At 42.4% G+C, this 19,321-nt stretch overlaps 1 protein-coding gene across 9 annotated transcripts in view; it reads left to right on the top strand.

The window, feature by feature from the left end:
* LOC114515066 (myosin phosphatase Rho interacting protein) overlaps positions 1 to 19,321 on the top strand; it is a 172,466-nt gene that overhangs the window by 26,431 nt on the left and 126,714 nt on the right. For 8 of the 9 annotated variants that reach the window (XM_036032830.1, XM_036032832.1, XM_036032829.1 and 5 more), the window contains exons 2-3: positions 10,110 to 10,187; positions 12,108 to 12,173. The exons of the other annotated variant lie outside the window; for it this stretch is intronic. In XM_036032830.1, coding sequence (XP_035888723.1) covers positions 10,110 to 10,187; positions 12,108 to 12,173 — 144 coding nt within the window. The remainder of the gene's footprint in view (positions 1 to 10,109; positions 10,188 to 12,107; positions 12,174 to 19,321) is intronic. 9 annotated transcript variants of the gene reach the window in all.

Raw genomic sequence — 19,321 nt, forward strand, 5'->3', positions numbered from 1 at the left:
GTTGAGCCACAGACAGGCCACATGGAGCTGAGAGCCAAGTGTGTGATGTTCTAGATGCCTTGGAACTGGTTGTGATTGGGTGGCTGGGTCCAGAGGCCTGTATGTTTCTGGGAAGCATCAGTGTGGCGGCCTGACAATGCTGTGAGAAGCAGACCAGGACACCTGCTCTTTCCCCTGTCTGCGGCCTGCCCATTTGGCCTGAGTTGAGACGGTTGGGGTTCTCCTTGATGCAACCCAGATCTGCCTGAGGAAAGCAAGAACCTTGTTGTGGTCAGGTAGACAGGCCTGAGAGACGGTGTGTATGCGAGCTTGCATGGAGTCTCCAGAAGCTGTTGGAAAGGCTAGGAGAACTAATGCAGTACAGCTGAGGGTCATGTTAGGTAGCCCTGCATGAGGAAGACCCCAGTGGATTTCAGTGGGTGCTGAGGCCTTTGTGGCTGGAATCTCTGGCTCTCAGGCTGTGGCAGGTCTCCCTTCCAGTATTATCCCTGTGTGTGTGAAAAGCGAGTTTTCGGGAAGTAACAAGTTTGATTTTCTTTTTCTAAATTAAACTTTTTAATTTGAGATAATTGTAGCTTCCCTCTGCAGTTGTAAGAGATACTACATTGAGATCCCCTGTGTCCTTCTCCCAGGACCCTTCCAGCCACACCACCTGCCTCCCACCACTCCTGCCTCCTCAGCCCCTGGCAGCCATGCATCTGTGCTCCCTGTGAAGTCCACCTTTCAGGAATGTTGTGTTAACAGTACAACATGAAATCTTTGGAGATTCGCTTTTCACTCGTCATGGTTCGCTGGTGATTCATTCATGTTGCGTCTATCAACAGTTTGTTTCTTTTATTGCTGACTAGTATTCTAGGGTGTCATGTACCACAGTTTGTTTAACTGTTTAATGTTCACCCATTGAAGGACATCTGCCTTGCTTCCAGTTTTTGGCTATTATAATAAAGCTATTATAATTATTTGTGTACAGTTTTTGTGTGAGTGTAAGTTTTCATTTTGCTGGACTACCCAGCAGTACAGTTGCTGGGTTGTATGGTAGATGCATATTTAGTTTTTTCAGAAACTGTACTTGTCCAGACTGGCTGTACCATTTCACATTCTTTCCAGCAATGTATGAGTGATACACAGTTGACCCATGAATAATGTAGGAGTTAGGGGTATTGCCCCCACCCCCTCAACCCTCCCCTCTGCACATTCAAAAATCCACATATAACTTTGGTTCTTCCAAAGCTTAGTTTTTCTTTAGTATCCTCAGGGGGTTGGTTCTAAGACCCCCCCCCCCCCCCGAAATACTAAAATCTGAGAATGCTCAAGTCCCCTATATAAAATGGCATAGGTCAGTGCATACAGTCGGTCCTCCACACCCACAGACTCTACATCCATGGACTGAAAACAGTACAGGTATTTATTGAAAAAAATCTTGAGTAAGTGGACCTGTGTGGTTCAAACCTATGCTCAGAGGTCAACTATACTTTCTTTACATTCTTGTCAGCATTTCCTGTTCTCACCATTTTGTTTTGTTTTTTAAATTTAAGCCATTTTGATAGGTGTGTAGTAATATCTAATGTGGTTTTAATTTGTATTTTCTTAATGTAGAACACCTTTTCATGTCTTCTGCCCATTCTAATTGGATTGTTTGTTTTTTTACTATTGAGTTTTGAAAGGTTTTTATGTATTTTATACACACATGCACACTAGTCCTTTGTTAGGTATTTGGTTTGCAAATTTTGTATCCCACTTGGTAGCTTACCTTTTTGTCCTTCTAAGAGGGTCTTTTGTAGAGCCCAAGTTTTTAATTTTGATGAAGTCTAATTTGATAACTTAAGTTTGTGTTCCATTTTGAATTAATTTTTGTATAAGGTTGAGGATTATTTATTTCCTGCTTGTGGATGTCCATTTACTTATTTATTTTTAAAATTTTTAGAGAGAAGGGAAGGGAAGGGAGGGAGAAAGAGAGGGAGAGAAACACCAGTGTGTGGTTGCCTCTCATGTGTTCCCCACTGGGGACCTGGCCTGCAACCTAGGCATGTGCCTTGACTGGGAATAGAACCAGCGACCCTTTGGTTTTCCCGCCTGTGCTCAATCCACTGAGCTATACCAGCCAGGGTGTGGGTGTCTACTTTTGCTATAGCACCCTTTGTTGAAAGTCTGTGTCCTCTGTTGAAATGCTTTAGCGTCTTTGTTAAAAACTAAGTTGGGCATATTTGTGTGGGTCTATTTCTGGTTCTGTGTTCCATTGTGTCTAACCTTCCATTAATACCATACAGTCTTGATTACTGTGGATAAATAATAAAACTGGTAGTCAGTTATATGGATTCCTCCTTCTTTATTCTTTTTTAATTTTTAAAAATTATTCTAGTTTCTTTGCCTTTAAAATGCATTTTAGGATAATTTTGTCTGTACAAAAAGTCTTGCTGAGCTTTTGATAGTAATCACATTAAACTTGTATATCAATGCGGAGAATTATCAGTCTTCTAGTGTATGAACAGATTATGTTTCTCCATTTATTTAGATCTTTGATTTCTTTCACCAATGCTGTATAGTTTTCAACATGTAAATCTTCTACATACTTTGTTACATTTACAAGTATTTAATTTTTAAAAAGTGATTATAAGTAGTACATTTTTAATTTTGATGTTTGCATATTTATTGCTAGTATAGAAATGCAGTCGATGTTTTATACCAATCTTATATCTATAGGTTCCTTGTGGTTTTCTACTTGGACAGTTATGTCATCTGTAAATATTTTATTTATTCTTTCTGATCTGTGTGCCTCCTATTTCCTCTCCTTACCTTATTGTACTGGCTAGAAATTCTACCCCCTTGTTGAATAAGAGGTCTGAGAGTGGATGTCATTGCCTAGTTACTGATCTTAGAGGGAAGTATTTAGTCTTTCACCATTCACCATTATGTGTAATGTTAGCTCTCTAGTTCTTTGGAGATGCTCATTATCAGTTGAAGAAGCTCCCTTCTACTTTCCAGGGTTGTTTTGTTTGTTTTCTAAATCATCTAAATCATGAATGTGTGTTGAACTTTGTCAAATGCTTTTTTTTTTTTTTTTGCATTGAAGGGTAGGATCACAGAGTTTTTCTTCCATAGCCTATTAATATGATGGATTACATTGAATTAAAAGAAATGCTAAACCAGCCTTTCATCCCTGGACTAAACCCCATTTTGTCATAGTATATAATTCTTTAAATGTGTTGCTGAATTCCATTTTGCTAATATTGTTGGGTTTTGCATTTATATTTATGAGGAATATTGGTCTGTAGTTCTTTTTCTTCCCCCTTTTTGGTACCATGTCTGATTCTGATATCAGGTTAATAGTAGCTTCATAAAATGACTTGGAAAGTGTTTTTTCTTCTGTTTTCTGGAAAAGACTGTAGAATTGGTACTAATTTTTTAAACACTTGGTAGAATTCTCTAATAAAACTCTTTGGGTCTGAGATTTATTTGGGGGGAGTTTTTTAAAAATCAATTAAAGAAAAGATTTTATGTATTTACTTTCAAAGAGAGAGGAAGGGAGAGGGAGAGAAACACTGGACCTGGCCCACAACCCAGGCTTGTGCCCTGACTGGGAATCGAATGGGCAACCTTTTGGTTTGCAGGCCAGCACTCAATTCACTGAGCCACACCAGCCAGGACCAATTATGCTTCTTAATCCCTGCACCTTTCTCCCACATTCTCCACTTCCCCTCTCTCAGCTGATAACCCTCCAAATGGCTCCGTATCGATGATTCTGTTCCTGTTCTAGTTGTTTCTCAGTTTGTTTTTTAGATTCAGTTGTTGATAGTTGTGAATTTGTTGCCATTTTAATGTTCATAGTTTTGATCTTCTGTTTCTTAAATAGGTCCCTTTAACATGTCATGTAATACTGGCCAGGTGATGATGAACTTCTTTAGCTTTACCTTATCTGGGAAGCACTTTATCTGCCCTTCAATTCTCAATGATAACTACTGGGTAGAGTCATCTAGGCTGTAGGTCCTTGCTGTTCATCACTTTGAATACTTCTTGCCAGTCCCTTCTTGCCTGCAAAGTTTCTTTTGAGAAATTGGCTGATAGTCTTATTGGGAACTCCTTTGTAGGTAACTCTGCTTTTCTCTTGCTGTTTTTAAGATTCTCTCCTTATCTTTAACCTTTGGCATTTTAATTATGATGTGTCTTGGTATGTTCCTCTTTGGGTCCAACTTGTTTGGCACTCTCTGTGCTTCCTGGACTTGTATGTCTATATCCTTCACCAAATTAGAGTTTTCTTTTATTGTTTTTTCAAGTAAGTTTTCAATTTCTTTCTCTTCCTCTTCTTCTTCTGGTGTCTCTATGATTCAGATGTTGGTACATTTGGTGATGTCTCACAGGGTCCTTATACTCTCCTTGGTTTTTTTAATTCTTTTTTTCTTCTTGCTATTCTGGTTGAATGTTTGTTTATTCCTTATGTTCCAAATCATTGATTCAAGTCCTGGCCACCTTCACTTCGCTGTTGAGTCCCTATAGATTTTTCTTTATCTCCCTAGTGTAGCCTTCATTTCTTCCCTTATGCATTTGCCATCCTCGCTGAGTTCTTTGAGCCTCTAGATCACCAGTGTTTTGAATTCTGCATCTGATAGATTAGCTATCTCTATTTCATTTAGTTCTTTTTCTGTAGTTTTGTTCCGTTCTTTTGTTTGGGCCATATTTCTTTGTCTCCTCAATTTGGCACAGACTCCCTGTGTATGTTTCTGTGTATTAGGGAGAAGTGCTTTGACACCCCGTCTTAGTAGTGTGGCCTGTTACAGAAGAGGCGCCTGAAAATTGTGTGGGGTGGAACCTGAGGTGATTGCTGGGGCAGAGCAACTTGCTTCACTGCTTTGTGGCTGTGTGTGGGGGGAGGGATTACAGAGTGGTCAGTGCTGCTGCCTGGCTTCATTCAGGAGGTTTTCCTGGCACCTGTCCCATTTCAAGTCACTTCACTCACTTCCCATATGTGACTGGCGCCCTTCCAGCTGTTGTCCTGGTGGTGAGTCCCAGAGTGCATGGGTTTGCATACGCACTAAGCCTGTGTGGGCCCTATAATTGGAGTCTACTAAAAATTCGTCAGTTTCTTCTGCTGCCGCAAACCCTATTGGTTTTTACAGCCAGAAGTTATGGGGATTTATCTTCCTGGAACCCTGGGCTGTGCGGTCTGGCCTGGGGCTGGGATGGCTCATTCCCAAGTTATCCCTCTAGATCTTTATCCACCATATGTGAATTTGGGACTGTCCATTTTGCCTCCGCTGCTGCCTCTCCTTGTCACAGGACATTTCTGTGCCTTTCCACCCATCTCTGCTACTCCACTTCTTCCCATCTGGATGAATGTGGCTTCTTTATGGGTCTCAGGCTGGTGCTCAGTCTACTAAACCACAACAGCCAGGGCTGAATGGGGCTTCTTTAAATTCTTGGTTGTCAGACTTCCATATGGCTCAATTTTCTGATGGCTCTGGGTGTTAATTGTTTTGAGATCTAGTTGTAATTCTTTCTATGGTTGCCTGAAGAGGTGAAGCGTGTCTACCTACGCCTCTGTCTTGACTGGACCATAATTTCTTGTTAAAGCATTTTAGCATGGCTGCTTTAAAATTTATCATCAGATAATTCTGATATGTCTACCTCATTGTTGGCCTCTGTCAAGTATCTTTGTTCATTCAGTTTACAACCTTCATGGTTCTTGGTACAATACTGATTTTTCGACTGAAACATGGACATTTTTGTTAGGTGACTCTGGATTGTGTTTGACCCTGCTCTATCAGTTGGATTTCTCTGACACTACTTCATCAGGGGAAGGGGAGCTCCTGCCTTTTTTATTTTTAGGTGGAAGCACAGGCCCTCCCCACCCCGCCCCGCCCCCAGCTTGGCTTACATTGACATCTCAGGTGGGAGGTGCCTTGTTACTGTGGGGGTGGAGGGGGAGTTCAACTCCGCAGATGTCCCCCTCTGACATTGTCCCAACAGGGAGAGGGAGGGTGCCTTGTTGTTGCAGCGTGGAGATGGAAATCCTAGCTCCCTACCTGGCCTCCTGATACTTCCCTAGCAGGGGTGCTGGGACTCCTCTCAGCCAGCAAGGTGGGAGTCTAGCCTTTGCTGTCATGGTGGGGGTCAGGCTGCATCTTTTCTGTGGTATCTGGCTGGAGTAGGGAGGGTGGTTATTGTCTTAAGAGTTCTCTGTCTTGCCAGGCTGTCTTTTCCCTGGACCTTTGGCTGAGGAGAACAAGCTTTTATATTTTGTCTGTGCCTCTTGGCTCTCCCAGGTTGCCTGCTCCTACAGTCCTCCTTTTGGGACAGAGGCAAAAAGAAAACCCAAGGCCCCCTCACCTCCTTGTGGTTTCTTGGGTCCTGAAGTGTCTCCATCCTGCCTGTCTTTTCTTCACTTTGCAGAGTGTTCTCTGGTCTGTCTCATATACAGTGTCCAGGGTTTTATTTATACATTGGAAGAATAGGGAAAATGATATCTACCCCATCTTCCAGGAAGCAGAAGTTTCAGGGAACCCTATTTGGAGGGGCTTTCGGTTGGGGAGTCTGCCCAGACCACCAGCAGCCTCCTCGCAGAGACCAGCCAGAAGGAAGAGCAAACTGTGTTACTGGGTCTGTGAGGGAAGACTGTGCTGAACTGGAAGAGAAGCAGGTCAGGGGTCTCTTTCACATAGTGTCTTGTACATGGGGTGTAGGTATAGGCTATTGGTGCTTTCACCTGGGTAGCCTGCCTGAAACAACCCAGCCCCAGCCTTTGGGTCCTTACAGCCCAACTTGGACCCTCAGGATTGACTGAATAGAGAGCTGCTTCTGCACAGCCTCCCCCCACCCAAACAAACAAACAAATAAACAAAAACAAGCCAGAAAACAAAAAAAAACCTAGCTAGCATACCACTAAGAGTTTCTAGAGCATACTGCTATGTGCCAGGTTCCTTGGGTTCCTTAGTTGTCTGTTTCAAAGTTGTGGTTCAAGTTATTAGGGGTTCTCAGGAAGAGAGGGCCTTCCGGCCTGTTGGAGGCATTGACCCAGAGAAGAAGGTGAGAATTGTGATGGGGGAACTGCTGCCTTACAAAACCACTCATGACAGTGGCTCTGCTGGGTGCTTTTGGACTTACTGACACGACTGGGTCTGATGTGGGCATTTTAGATAGCCTGAGAAATATTGGGAAAAACTGCAGTACTTCCTGGGCCAGTTGGCCAGGTCAGGATGACAGATTATCTTAGTTGGGTATCCTGGTGCTTGACTTCTCAGGCTTCTGGACTAGGTTCCAGAGTCTGGATGTTCTTAGTAAGAGGTGCCGAGAAGTTTTAAGAAACAGCATGAGCTGATCTGCTCTGTTACCTTGGCCCCTTCCTCACCGTCCCCGTAACACAGCATTCCTGCCACTATGCCTGTGCCCAGAGAGCCCTCTCTACCCCAGTCTATCCTCCTGTGTGTGTATGTAGGGGAGAGACTCATGTCCTTTAGAGTCATTTCTGCTCCCCCATTTGCTCACTTTAGATGGTAGTGCAGGGTGGCAGGGTCTCCCAGTGACCCTGGAGCTGCAGAATGGACACCTGGTGGTTCTTGTTGTTCAGCTGTAGGCGCCAAGTCAACCCTGCAGGTGCTTCTTGCCCCACCCCTACTCTGTCAGGCCTGTGCCTGCTGCCTCTTGCTCGCCTTCCGTCTTCTGTGTCTGGCACATTCCACCACCCTTCCTGCAAATCAACAGACTAGGTTATTGACCTTTGAAACCTCTGTACCTATCTCTTTGAATGAATTTTCCCAAATTTGGTGGTGGCAGGGGGAGTGAAGCAGTGTCACTTGAAAACTTTCAAAATGACCCGCTCCCTGGCCCCTCCCCAGATACGGTTTTTCTTAGGTGTGGGAAGAGGCTTCATTAATTTACATTTCTTTTGGACTGTGAGCCCAGGAGGATAGGAGCAGTTTCTTATGTATCTCTCCTTGCCCATTGCCTGACGTGGGCCTTGGTAAATGATTTTGTTAACAGCTTTATTAAGATAACATTCACATACCCTTCAATTGACCCAATTAAAGTGTACAATGATGATTTTCAGTATATTCCTAAAGGTGTACAACTATCACCACAATCAATTTTAGAACATATTCCTCATCCTAAAAGAACCCTCGTACCTCTTAGCTCTAATCCCTGAATCCTTCTATCCCTCGGCCATAAGCAACCACTCACCTGCCTCTTGTTGCTATGAATTTGCCTTGGTAAATGTTCTTGATGGAATGTTACCTACTTCCAAGCCTACTCCTCCTCCCAGGGCACTTGTTTCTTGCCCTGTGTCATGGCCCTTCTGCATTGCGTCCTTCTAATCTATCCCTGGTTCACTGCCAGTACCCACTCCTGTGTTTCATCAAAGCTGGCCTCTCACCTCCTCCCTTCAAGCCCACTCCATATCCCTTGCTCACAGCTCCTCTTACCTGCTCTGTTCACGTTCGTGGGGAAAAGCCAGTGTGCTTCCCCTGGGGTCCTTGAGGACCCTGCAGCAACCAAGAAAAAAGAGTGTTCTTGGCTCACCCAGATACTGTGTGAGCTCTCGCAAGTGACCTTCCCTCTCTGAGTTACAGGTTCCACAGCTATTAAATGAAGTGATATGGCAGGAGGACCCCTAAGGCTCACCCGCAGATCATTCCTTCTGTGTAAGGTGGGGGTTGGGTTTTAATTTGTGTTACTGCCCATCAAAGTGTAGTGGACAGATAGGCCTGTTTATGGCTTTTCCAGTCCCTTCTCACCAGCTGGGTGTGGCTGAAAAGGGAGGCAGAACCAGAGTATCTGTCTGGATCTTTTAGTTCATGTTGAGCTCCTATTGCCAGGGTCTTGGATGAGGAGAATTCCTTGAATATAAAAGTATAATAGTACTTATAGGCCAAACAATATACTCAGTATTTTTTTCTCAGTTTTTTAGGTTTTGAGATCTATTATATGCCGTAAAATTCATGCTCTTAAAGTGTACAATTCAGTAGTTTTTAGCATATTCACAAGGTCATGTAACCATTTCCACTATCTTACTCCAGAACATTTTCATCACCCTAAAAAGAATCCCCATAGCTGTTAATGTTCATTCCCCATCTCCTGTTCCCTCCATGTCCTGGCAACTACTAATCTGCTTTCTGTTTCTCTGGATTTATCTATTCATAAAAGTGGAATCACACTATGTGTGGTTTTTTGTGTCTACCTTCTCTCAGCATAAAGCCTTCAAGGTTCATCCATGTTGTAGTATGTGTCAGTACTTATGCCTTCTTATTGCCGAATAATATGCCATTGCATGGATGCACCACAATTTAGCTATTCACCTATTAATGGTCATTAGGTTGTTTTACCTTTTGGTCATTGTCTGCACTGCTGCTAACATTCATGTCCAAGTTTTTATTTGAGCACCTGCTTTAAGTTTTCTTGGGTGTGTATAGCTAAGAGTAGAATTCTGGAGTGTATGGAATTCTACGTTTAAGCTTTTGAGGAACTGCCAACCTGTTTTCCACAATGGCTACACCATTTACATTCCTTTGCTTTATCTCATCCATCCTCACATAAGTTTCATGAGGTGTAGGTATGATTATTATCCACCCCTACTTTCAAATGGAAGAATTGAAACTCAAAGGGTTTTCAGCCCAAGTTCAATACAGCCAGTGATTTGGTGATTCATTGCCAGTGCTAGCTGTGAGCACTGAAGCAGTGTCTCTTCTTCCAGGCCCTGTTTCAGACCGTCAGGATGAGGGTATTTGACTGTGTTGTTCATGTGATATGCCTAGTACCTGGCATACCCCGGCACTCAAATGGTTATTGAAGAAAATGCCATTTTTTCTGATCTTGGTGGCTTGATCAGGAACTTGAAAGAGGCATCTGTTCCTTAGGAGGTCCTGTACTCTGCAGTTTCTCATCTTCCCACTGGGTTGTCTGTTTCACTCTCTGTGCCAGGTGCTGCAGATCTCCCCTGAGCCTTTTGCTGTCACACATCTTACTTGGAGACCCAGCCTGTGGCTGGGGAATGAGATGTGTGAAATGTGCTAGGCAGAGGTGACTTCCTGTTTCTCACAAGTGCTTGTCATTAATTTGACTATTTAAACCTGTTCTTTCTCTCTGTTCCAAGACCACTGACTACCTGCCCTTTTCTCCTCTAGGCAAAACCCATTTATGGTGGCTGGCTGCTCCTGGCTCCAGATGGGACAGACTTTGACAACCCAGTGCATCGGTCTCGGGTAAGGGAATCAGTGAACTCCTGGGGAGGGAGGGACCAGAGAGGGGCTTCCCTAAGGGTGACTTGACAGAAAGGAAGAAGGAGATGTGGAGTTGACAAGTGGATTGCTGAATGGTAGGGTCAGCAAGGAACCCCACTGGAAAGCTCATAGAACCCACAAGAAAAGTCTCAGTTACACTTAGTTAAGGTCAGTGCTCCCTTCAAAATAAGTTCTCACATGGTGCTGCCTGTTTCATGGGTCAGTTTGACTCTAGAATAGTTAAATGGAATAGTTAAATAGTTAATGGAAAAGGCAAAGGGGCAGTTCAGCAAATGTTTGCAATTATGCTAGTTAGGCTCCCAGTTCCTTCAGTGTCAGGGCCCTGCCTCCTGCAGCTCCCTCCTTCCCTCTTCACTTTCCTCTCCTCCTGTCCTCCCCATCCAGCTAGGGGCTCAGCAAATGAGCACTAGTGAAGGGATGAGGGCTTTGAGGACCAACTTTTGCTTTCGTTCCTGCTCTCCTGGGCACTCCAGCCCAATGCAGGTTCCTGCTGTGCATAGGCTGTTGGTGCCTTGTTCCTGACCAGTGGTTTATTCCTCTGCCAGGGATCCCCTTTGGATTTGACTCCAATGAAAACGATATGTTTCCTTTTCTAAACGCTCTTTTCCAGGTGCTGTGACCTATACCCCACTCATTGCTGCAGCTCTGCTCCCTTCTTGTCCTCTGATCTCCTAGAGAGCCTCTCACTGCCTCTTGATCTCTGCTGCTGCCACTCTGAACACTATACTTGTTGGGGGCAGCAAGGTGCCCCACATGCCCTGTGTCTGGTTCTTTGGGATTCCTACTACAGTGGGCTTTGTCCTTAAAGGCTACAAATTGGAGCCTTGGGAATGTTTCCTAGGCAGTTTCCCCTTGGACACCCAGCGTGGAACCAATCCTCTACTGGTCCTCTTTGTAAGGGGATGAGTGTCCTGTTTCTGCCACCCAGGCCAGAGGACTGTGTTTCAATGCCTGCAGTAACCAGGAAGCAGCTCTTTTTCCCATTTATATTTAGGTCTTACAGAATTGCCATTCCCAGTTTCTAATGGGAAAATCATTATTATAAATGATGTAATTCTGGCCCAAAGAAAAGAGGCATGATATTTTAGATCGCTCTTGTGGCCTTATTGCCCATAAAAGTATGAATTATGTTGAGCTTTTTGAAGTGGTGAAAATAGGCCATGAGATCCTCATGAGGAAGGCACATGCCCTCATGATCTTTTTCATTCTCTCTCAGTGCCATTGGCCCACCATTGGCCCCCAGTACTTGGCCTTTGGTTGGAGAACAGAGAGAGGACACCCTGTCAGTGACACACTCCTAGACATTGGAGTTGTCCCCACTGGTCTCATAGCTCCTCAGTTTTGACTTTTGTTAGCTCACTTCTCAGTGAGTACTAGAGCCTGGCTACCTTTTCCCCTGTCTCCCATTCCCTATGGGTCATCGAGACACCCTTTTATAGCAGTTTCCTAGATTTTTTCAGAAGTAGGGAATCAGTGCTTGCAATTCTCAGGTGGTTCCATATCATGTCAGATAATTCATCGAATAAATATTGATACATATTATATGATAAACTCTGTGCTAGGTACATAAAGAATTCAAACAGGTGACCAAGACGTCACTGTTCCTGAGGAACTTGCAAATTAAAATAAACTAGGCACCTTGTTAAATCTGAATAACTTATGTGGAAACACACTGTGTGGCTTGGGCCTCTCCTCTGACCCAGTCCTGGCTAATAAATCACCATTCTTCTGCCTTGGGTCCTTCTTTTCCTGCCATCTGCCTCAGAAATGGAAGCTGTGGAATCAGAGTTCTTTAGATACAGGTTTGGCAGACTCAGGGACTTAGCACATGGAGATCAGGGCCAGAACCCTCCTAAACTTTTACTCTGGGTTCCTTTACAGAAGTGGCAGCGGCGGTTCTTTATCCTGTATGAACACGGACTCCTGCGCTACGCCCTGGATGAGATGGTGAGTGTTCTCCTCTGCCCACTCACCATTTCTGTCTTCTCCAGGCCACTGCTTTGGGGCTGCATTTGCATCATCTGTGAGTACAGCATCTGTGTGCTCTCACTTGGACTTCTCTTTTGGAACCCAGAATTTTTGAAGAACTTATGACAACTGATAAAGATGACCCTTCAAAACCCAGACCTTTGGTTTGAGACATCTTCAGTGGTCATGGGTGAGAGTTAAGTAATGAGGGAGGAAGTCCATCTGTCCAAGGCTAACAGGGGTTGGTCTTGGCAATAGCATTCCTAATTAGAAGGGAAACAGGCTATGGACCTGCAGGGGCAGATCGGGGGCTGGCCCTGGGTGTGCATGTGGAAGTTGAACACACATGCCTTCCCCTGCTGTAGTCCTAAAACTGCCTCTCAGTTCTATTATTGTTTCTGCACATCCAATTGCTTTGCAGAGGCCTGCTGGTTGTCATTGTTCTTCTGGTCTCTAAGCCAGGGCATACAGGCTCCTTCCTGCCCTGCCACCCACCTGGTTTGCTTCCCGCTTCCTGGGCTGGATGACTATGGCTCTTGGTCCAGATGCAAACTCGAAAACCAATCAGGCAGAATGTTCTGGCTTTTCTTTTTCCACCCATTTGGTATCCTCATTTTTTCCTCTAAAGAAGATTGGTCTCCTAACTTTTCTAAGGCATAAGCAAATTCCAAGCTTTACAAAGAGTTGAAGGTGGATGATTTGAGCACCTTTTCTGGTTCTACTTGAGTATGTGAGTATTTATGCATTCATTTGGACTGCATTTTTAAATTGGGATTATCCTATAAAATCTAGTCACACCATGTAAAATATGTTGGCCCCATCCCACCCAGAGTTCATTTCTTTGCTTCAAGGGTAAAAGCATGTTCTGGAAGTGTGAGCAGAGATGACTGTCCCTGCCTCTCCCCCACTCCCTCCACCATCCCCCAAGGACCTCAGAGACTGTGCCCTTGGACTTTTAGGGTGGTTATTACAGCTAATAGGGGAATAGGCCACAGATGGGTCCATTTCCACACATGCATCCTGATTTTTGCTTGTTTTTAAAAAAAGATATTTATTTCTAGAGAAAGGGGGATTTTATTTATTTCTGGAGAGAGGGAGAAAGAAATGGAGAGAAACATCAGTGTGTGGTTGCCTGTCACGTGCCCCCAGCTGGGAACCTGGCCTGCATGCCAGGCATGTGCCCTGACTAGGAATCAAACCTGTGACCCTTTGGTTCACAGGCCAGCACTCAATCCATGAACCACACAAGCCAGGGCTAGTTTTTGCATTTTGATGCTTTCTCTAATTTATTTCTGGGGTAAATTAATGGGTATGTTATCTATGTATGGAATTAATAAGTATGACACCTAATCCTTTATTAACTATCACCTCATTGATTTTTTTTTTTTTAGTATTTTTAATCTTTTTTTTTTTTTATTTCAATCATTGTTCAAGTACAGTTTTCTCCCCCCTACTCCCGTTCCAGCCCCTCCACCCAAACCTCCCCCCTTCCCCCCATTACCCCCACCCCTAGTTTTTGTCCATATGTCCTCCAAATTTGTTCCTGTAATCCCTACCCATTCCCCCCTGAAAATCCCTCTTCTCTCCCCTCTGGCCACTGTGAGACTATCCCCTATTTCAGTGTCTTTGGTTATATTTTGCTAGTTTTTTGTTTTGTTTTGTTTTGTTGTTTAGATTCCTGTTAAAGGTGATATCATGTGGTATTTGTCTTTCACTGCCTGGCTTGTTTCACTTAGCATAATGCTTTCCAGCTCCATCCATGCTGTTGCAAAGGGTATGAGCTCCTTCTTTCTTTCTGCTGCATAGAATTCCATTGTGTAAATGTACCATAGTTTTTTGATCCATTCATTTACTGATGGGCATCTAGGTTGCTTCCAGCACCTAGCTATTGTAAATTGTGCTGCTATGAACATTGGGGTGCAAAGGTTCTTTTGTATTGGTGTTTTAGTGTTCTTAGGATAGAGTCCCAGCAATGGAATTGCTGGGTCAAAAGGCAGATCCATTTTTAGTTTTCTGAGGAAGTTCCAAACTGCTTTCCATAATGGTTGTACCAGTCTGCAGTCCCACCAACAGTGCACTAGGGACCCCGTTTCTCCACATCCTCTCCAACACTTGTTGTTTGTTGCTTTGTTTATGATGGCCATTCTGACTGGTGTGAAGTGGTATCTCATTGTGGTTTTAATCTGCATCTCTCTGATGGCTAGCGATATTGAACATCGCTTCATGTGTCTTTGAATTTTCTGTATGTCCTCCTTGGAGAAGTGTCTGTTCAAGTCCTTTGCCCATTTTTTAATTGGGTTACTTGTCTTCTTAGAGTGGAGTCATGTAAGTTCTTTATATATTTTGGAGATTAAACCCTTGTCTGAGGTATCATTAGCAAATATGTTTTCCCATACAGTTGGTTCTCTTTTTATTTTGATACTGTTTTCCTTAGCTGTGCAAAAGCTTTTAATTTTGATGAGGTCCCATTTGTTTATTCTTTCCTTTATGTCCCTTGCTCTAGGAGACAAGTCAGTAAAAAAGTTTCTGCGTGAAATATCTGAGATTTTCCTACCTACGTTCTCTTCTAGGACTTTAATGGTGTCACGCTTTATATTTAAGTCTTTTATCCACCTTGAATCTATTTTTGTATAAAGTGTAAGTTGGTGCTCGAGTTTCATTTTTTTGCACGTAGCTGTCCAGTTCTCCCAACACCATTTGTTGAAGAGGCTATTTTTATTCCATTTTATGTTGCTGCTTCCTTTGTCAAATATTAATTGACCGTAGAGGCTTGGGTTTATTTCTGGGCTCTCTGTTCTGTTCCATTGGTCCATGTGCCTGTTTTTATGCCAGTACCAGGCTGTTTTGATTACAGTGGCCTTGTAGTATAGTTTACTGTCAGGTATTGTGATTCCCCCTACTTTACTCTTCTTTCTCAAAATTGCAGCAGCTATTCGGGGTCGTTTATGGTTCTATATAAATTTTTGAAGTGTTTGTTCTATGTCTGTGAAATATGCCATTGGTACTTTAATAGGTATTGCATTGAATGTGTAGATTGCTTTTGGTAGTATGGACATTTTAATGATATTAATTCTTCCAATCCATGAACACGGTATATGTTTCCATTTGTTTGTGTCTTCCTTGATTTCTCTCCTCAGTGTTATGTAGTTTTCTGGATACAGGTCTTTTACCTCTTTGGTTAGGTTTATTCCTAGGTATTTTATTTTCCTTTTTGCTATTTCAAATGGGATTTTTTTCTTGATTTCTGCTTCTGCTGTTTCGTTGTTGGCGTACAGAAATGCCTTTGATTTCTGGATATTGACTTTGTATCCCGCTGTTTTACCAAATTCATTTATTAGGTCAAGCAGTTTTTTGGTGGAGTCTATAGGATTTTCTATGTACACTATCATGTCATCTGCAAACAGTGACAGTTTTGTTTCCTCCTTTCCGATTTGGATTCCTTTTATTTCTTTTTCTTGTCTGATTGCTGTGGCTAGAACCTCCAGTACTATATTGAATAGAAGTGGTGAAAGTGGGCATCCTTGTCTTGTTCCTGTTCTTAGTGGAAAAGATTTTAATTTTTGCCCATTGAGTATAATGTTGGCTGTAGGTTTCTCATATATGGCCTTTATTATGTTGAGGAATGCTCCCTCTATTCCCACTTTACTGAGTGTTTTTATCATAAATGGGTGCTGTACCTTATCAAATGCTTTTTCTGCATCTATTGATATGATCATGTGGTTTTTGTCTTTGCTTTTGTTTATGTGATGTATTACATTTACTGATTTGCGTATATTGTACCATCCTTGCATACCCGGAATGAATCCAACTTGGTCATGGTGTATGATCTTCTTAATGTACTGTTGGATGCGGTTTGCCAGTATCTTGTTGAGGATTTTAGCGTCAATGTTCATCAGCGATATTGGCCTGTAGTTTTCTTTCTTTGTTGTGTCTTTATCTGGTTTTGGGATTAAGATGATGTTGGCCTCATAAAAAGAGTTTGGTAGTCTTCCATCTTTTAGGATTTTTTGAAATAGTCTGTGAAGGATAGGTGTTAGTTCTTCCTTAAATGCTTTGTAGAATTCTCCTGTGAAACCATCTGGTCCAGGGCTTTTGTGTGTTGGGAGTTTTTTGATTACTGCTTCGATTTCTTTTGCTGTTATTGGTTTGTTCAGGCTTTCTGCTTCCATTTTATTGAGTTTTGGAAGGTTATATTTTTCTAGAAATTTGTCCATTTCATCTAGGTTTTCAAATTTCTTGGCATACAGCTCTTTGTAGTAATTTGTTACAATCCTTTGTATTTCTGTGGTATCTGTTGTAATCTCTCCTCTTTCATTTTTGATTGTGTTTATTTGGGTTTTCTCTCTTTTTTTCTTGATGAGTCTGCTTAAAGGCCTGTCGATTTTGTTTATCTTTTCAAAGAACCAACTCTTGGATTCATTGATCTTTAGAATTGTGCTTTTAGTCTCTATGTCATTTAATTCTGCTCTGATCTTGGTTATTTCCTTCCTTCTGCGTGCTCTGGGCTGTCTTTGTTGTTGTTCCTCGAGTTCTTGTAGACGTAGGGTTAGGTTGTTTGTTTGAAATGTTTCTAACTTTTTTAGGTGGGCCTGTATCGCTATGATCTTCCCTCTCAGGACTGCCTTGGCTGTGTCCCATAAGTTTTGGGTTGTTGTGAGTTCGTTTTCATTTGTTTCCAAAAACCGTTTGATTTCTTCCCTAATATCATTCTTGACCCATTCATTGTTTAATAGCATGCTGTTTAATCTCCATGAATTTGAGTGTTTTGGGTTTTTTTCCTTGGGGTTGGTTTCTAGTTTCAGTCCCTTGTGATCCGAGAAATTGCTTGGTATGATTTCAATTTTTTTGAAATTGTTGAGGCTTGTTTTGTGTCCTATCATGTGGTCAATCTTTGAAAATGTTCCATGTACATTTGAAAAAAATGTGTATTTAGCTTCTTTGGGATGGAGGGTTCTGTAAATATCAGTAAAGCCCAGTTCGTCTAGGGTATTGTTCAATGCCACAATATCTTTGTTGATGTTTTGTTTGGAAGATCTGTCCATTTTTGATAGAGGGGTGTTAAAATCCCCCACAATAATTGTGTTGCTGTCCATATCTTTCTTGAAGTCCTCTAAAATTTTCTTTATGTATTTAGGTGCTCCTATGTTGGGTGCATATATATTTACTATGTTTATGTCTTCTTGGTGAATTCTTCCCTTGAGTATTATGAAATGACCTTCTGGGTCTCTCTTTATGGATCTTCTTTGGAAGTCTATTTTGTCAGATATGAGTATTGCTACCCCGGCTTTTTTCTCCTGTCCATTTGCTTGGAAAATTTGTTTCCAGCCCTTCACTTTCAACCTGTGCAGATCTTTTATCCTGAGGTGGGTCTCTTGTAGACAGCATATGTGTGGGTCATGTTTTCTTATCCAATCAGCTATTCTATGTCTTTTGATTGGAGCGTTTAGTCCATTTACGTTTAAGGTTATTATTGATAAGTACTTATTCATTGCCTTTTATGTACGTGTGATCCTCTCTCACTCTCTCTTTTCCTTTCTTTCCTTAAAGCAGTCCCTTCAGCATCTCTTGCAGAGCTGGTTTAGTGGAGGTTTATTCTTTTAGACTTCTTTTGTCTGAGAAGCTTCTTATTTGGCCTTCTATCTTAATTGAGAGCCTTGCTGGGTAAAGTAGTCATGGTTGCAGGCCTCTGGTTCTCATTGCTTGGATTATTTCTTGCCATTCTCTTCTGGCTTGGAGTGTTTCCATTGAGAAGTCAGCTGTTAGCCTTATTGGGGCCCCCTTGTATGTTACTTCCTTCTTCTCCCTTGCTGCCTTTAAGATTCTCTCTTTGTCTTGAAATTTTGCCATTTTAATTATGATGTGTCTTGAGGCGGGCCTCCTTGGGTTCCTCTTGATTGGGACTCTCTGTGTTTCCTGTATTTGTGTGACTTTTTGTCTCATCAAATTAGGGAAGTTTTCCATCATCACTTGTTCAACTAGGTTTTCTATCCCTTGTTCTTCTTCTTCTCCTTCTGGTATCCCTATTATACGGATATTATTACGTTTCATATTGTCTTGCATTTCTCTTAATCCCTCTTCATTCTTTCTGAACCTCTTTTCCCTTTCTTGCTCTTTCTGGGTGTTTTCTTCTATTTTGTCCTCTAGCTCGCTGATCCGATCTTCTGCTTCATCGATCCTGCTTTTCATTCCTTCTACTGTGTTCTTCATTTCAGAGATTGTATTCTTCATTTCCTCTTGGCCCTTGTTGAGAGTTTCTATTTCCTTTTTTATGCTGATGTAGTTTTCATTGAGTTCATTGTAGCTTCCCTGTAGTTTCTCATAGCTCATTGTGAGCTCATTGAGCTTCCTGACAATCACTGCTTTGAATTCAATATCTGATAGTTGAATTGCCTCTGTTTCATTTAGCATTCTTTTTGAGGCTTCCTCCTTTCCTTTCATTTGGGGAGTATTTCTTTGTCTTCCCATTGTTTGTGAGACTCTTCTTGTTCACCTCAGCTTCTTATATTGATCTGTTCTGGCTCCCTCGGTTTATGATGTGAACTTCTTTAGTAGAGTAGCAGTGAGTTTCAGTGGTACTGTTTCCTTGACCCCCCCAAGCTCGCTGGTCTTGGGCTGTTGTTTAAGTTGGCTTTGTGTTTGCCTTTGGGTTCTGATTGTTGTTGAGTCTTTCTTTGGTGGTTCCTTCCCGCCAGCTGGTTAAATGTGGGTCACTCTGTCCACCAACTTCTGTATTTTGTTGTGCTGGTGAAGGCAGGTTGTGTTGAAGCTGAGTCTTCTATGTGTACAAGGTTTAAAGAAATCTTGTTCAGTTGCTTGTATTGGGTACTGTCTCTACTGTTTAGTTGTATTTCCAGATAAGTCCTGGATTGAGGTTTGTGTGGTTACTACTCCCTCCTTCACCTTCTTCTGCTGTTATCTGTTAATGGTTCCTTAGTTGTTGGGTTTCCTCTTCCAGTGGGTATCCTGGTGTTCACCGCCTCCACCTATTCTTTTTTGTCATCAGATGGAGGGGAGGGTAAAATGGTTTAAGACAGCAACCGAGAATTCTATGCTATTTACAGTAGTAGCAAGTAGGGAAGATATAGGAGATCCTTTCACTATGTATAGTGTTAACCGTGGTCTTCCAC

The sequence above is a fragment of the Phyllostomus discolor genome, chromosome 8 (genome assembly GCF_004126475.2).
Source record: "Phyllostomus discolor isolate MPI-MPIP mPhyDis1 chromosome 8, mPhyDis1.pri.v3, whole genome shotgun sequence".
NCBI lineage: Eukaryota > Metazoa > Chordata > Mammalia > Chiroptera > Phyllostomidae > Phyllostomus > Phyllostomus discolor.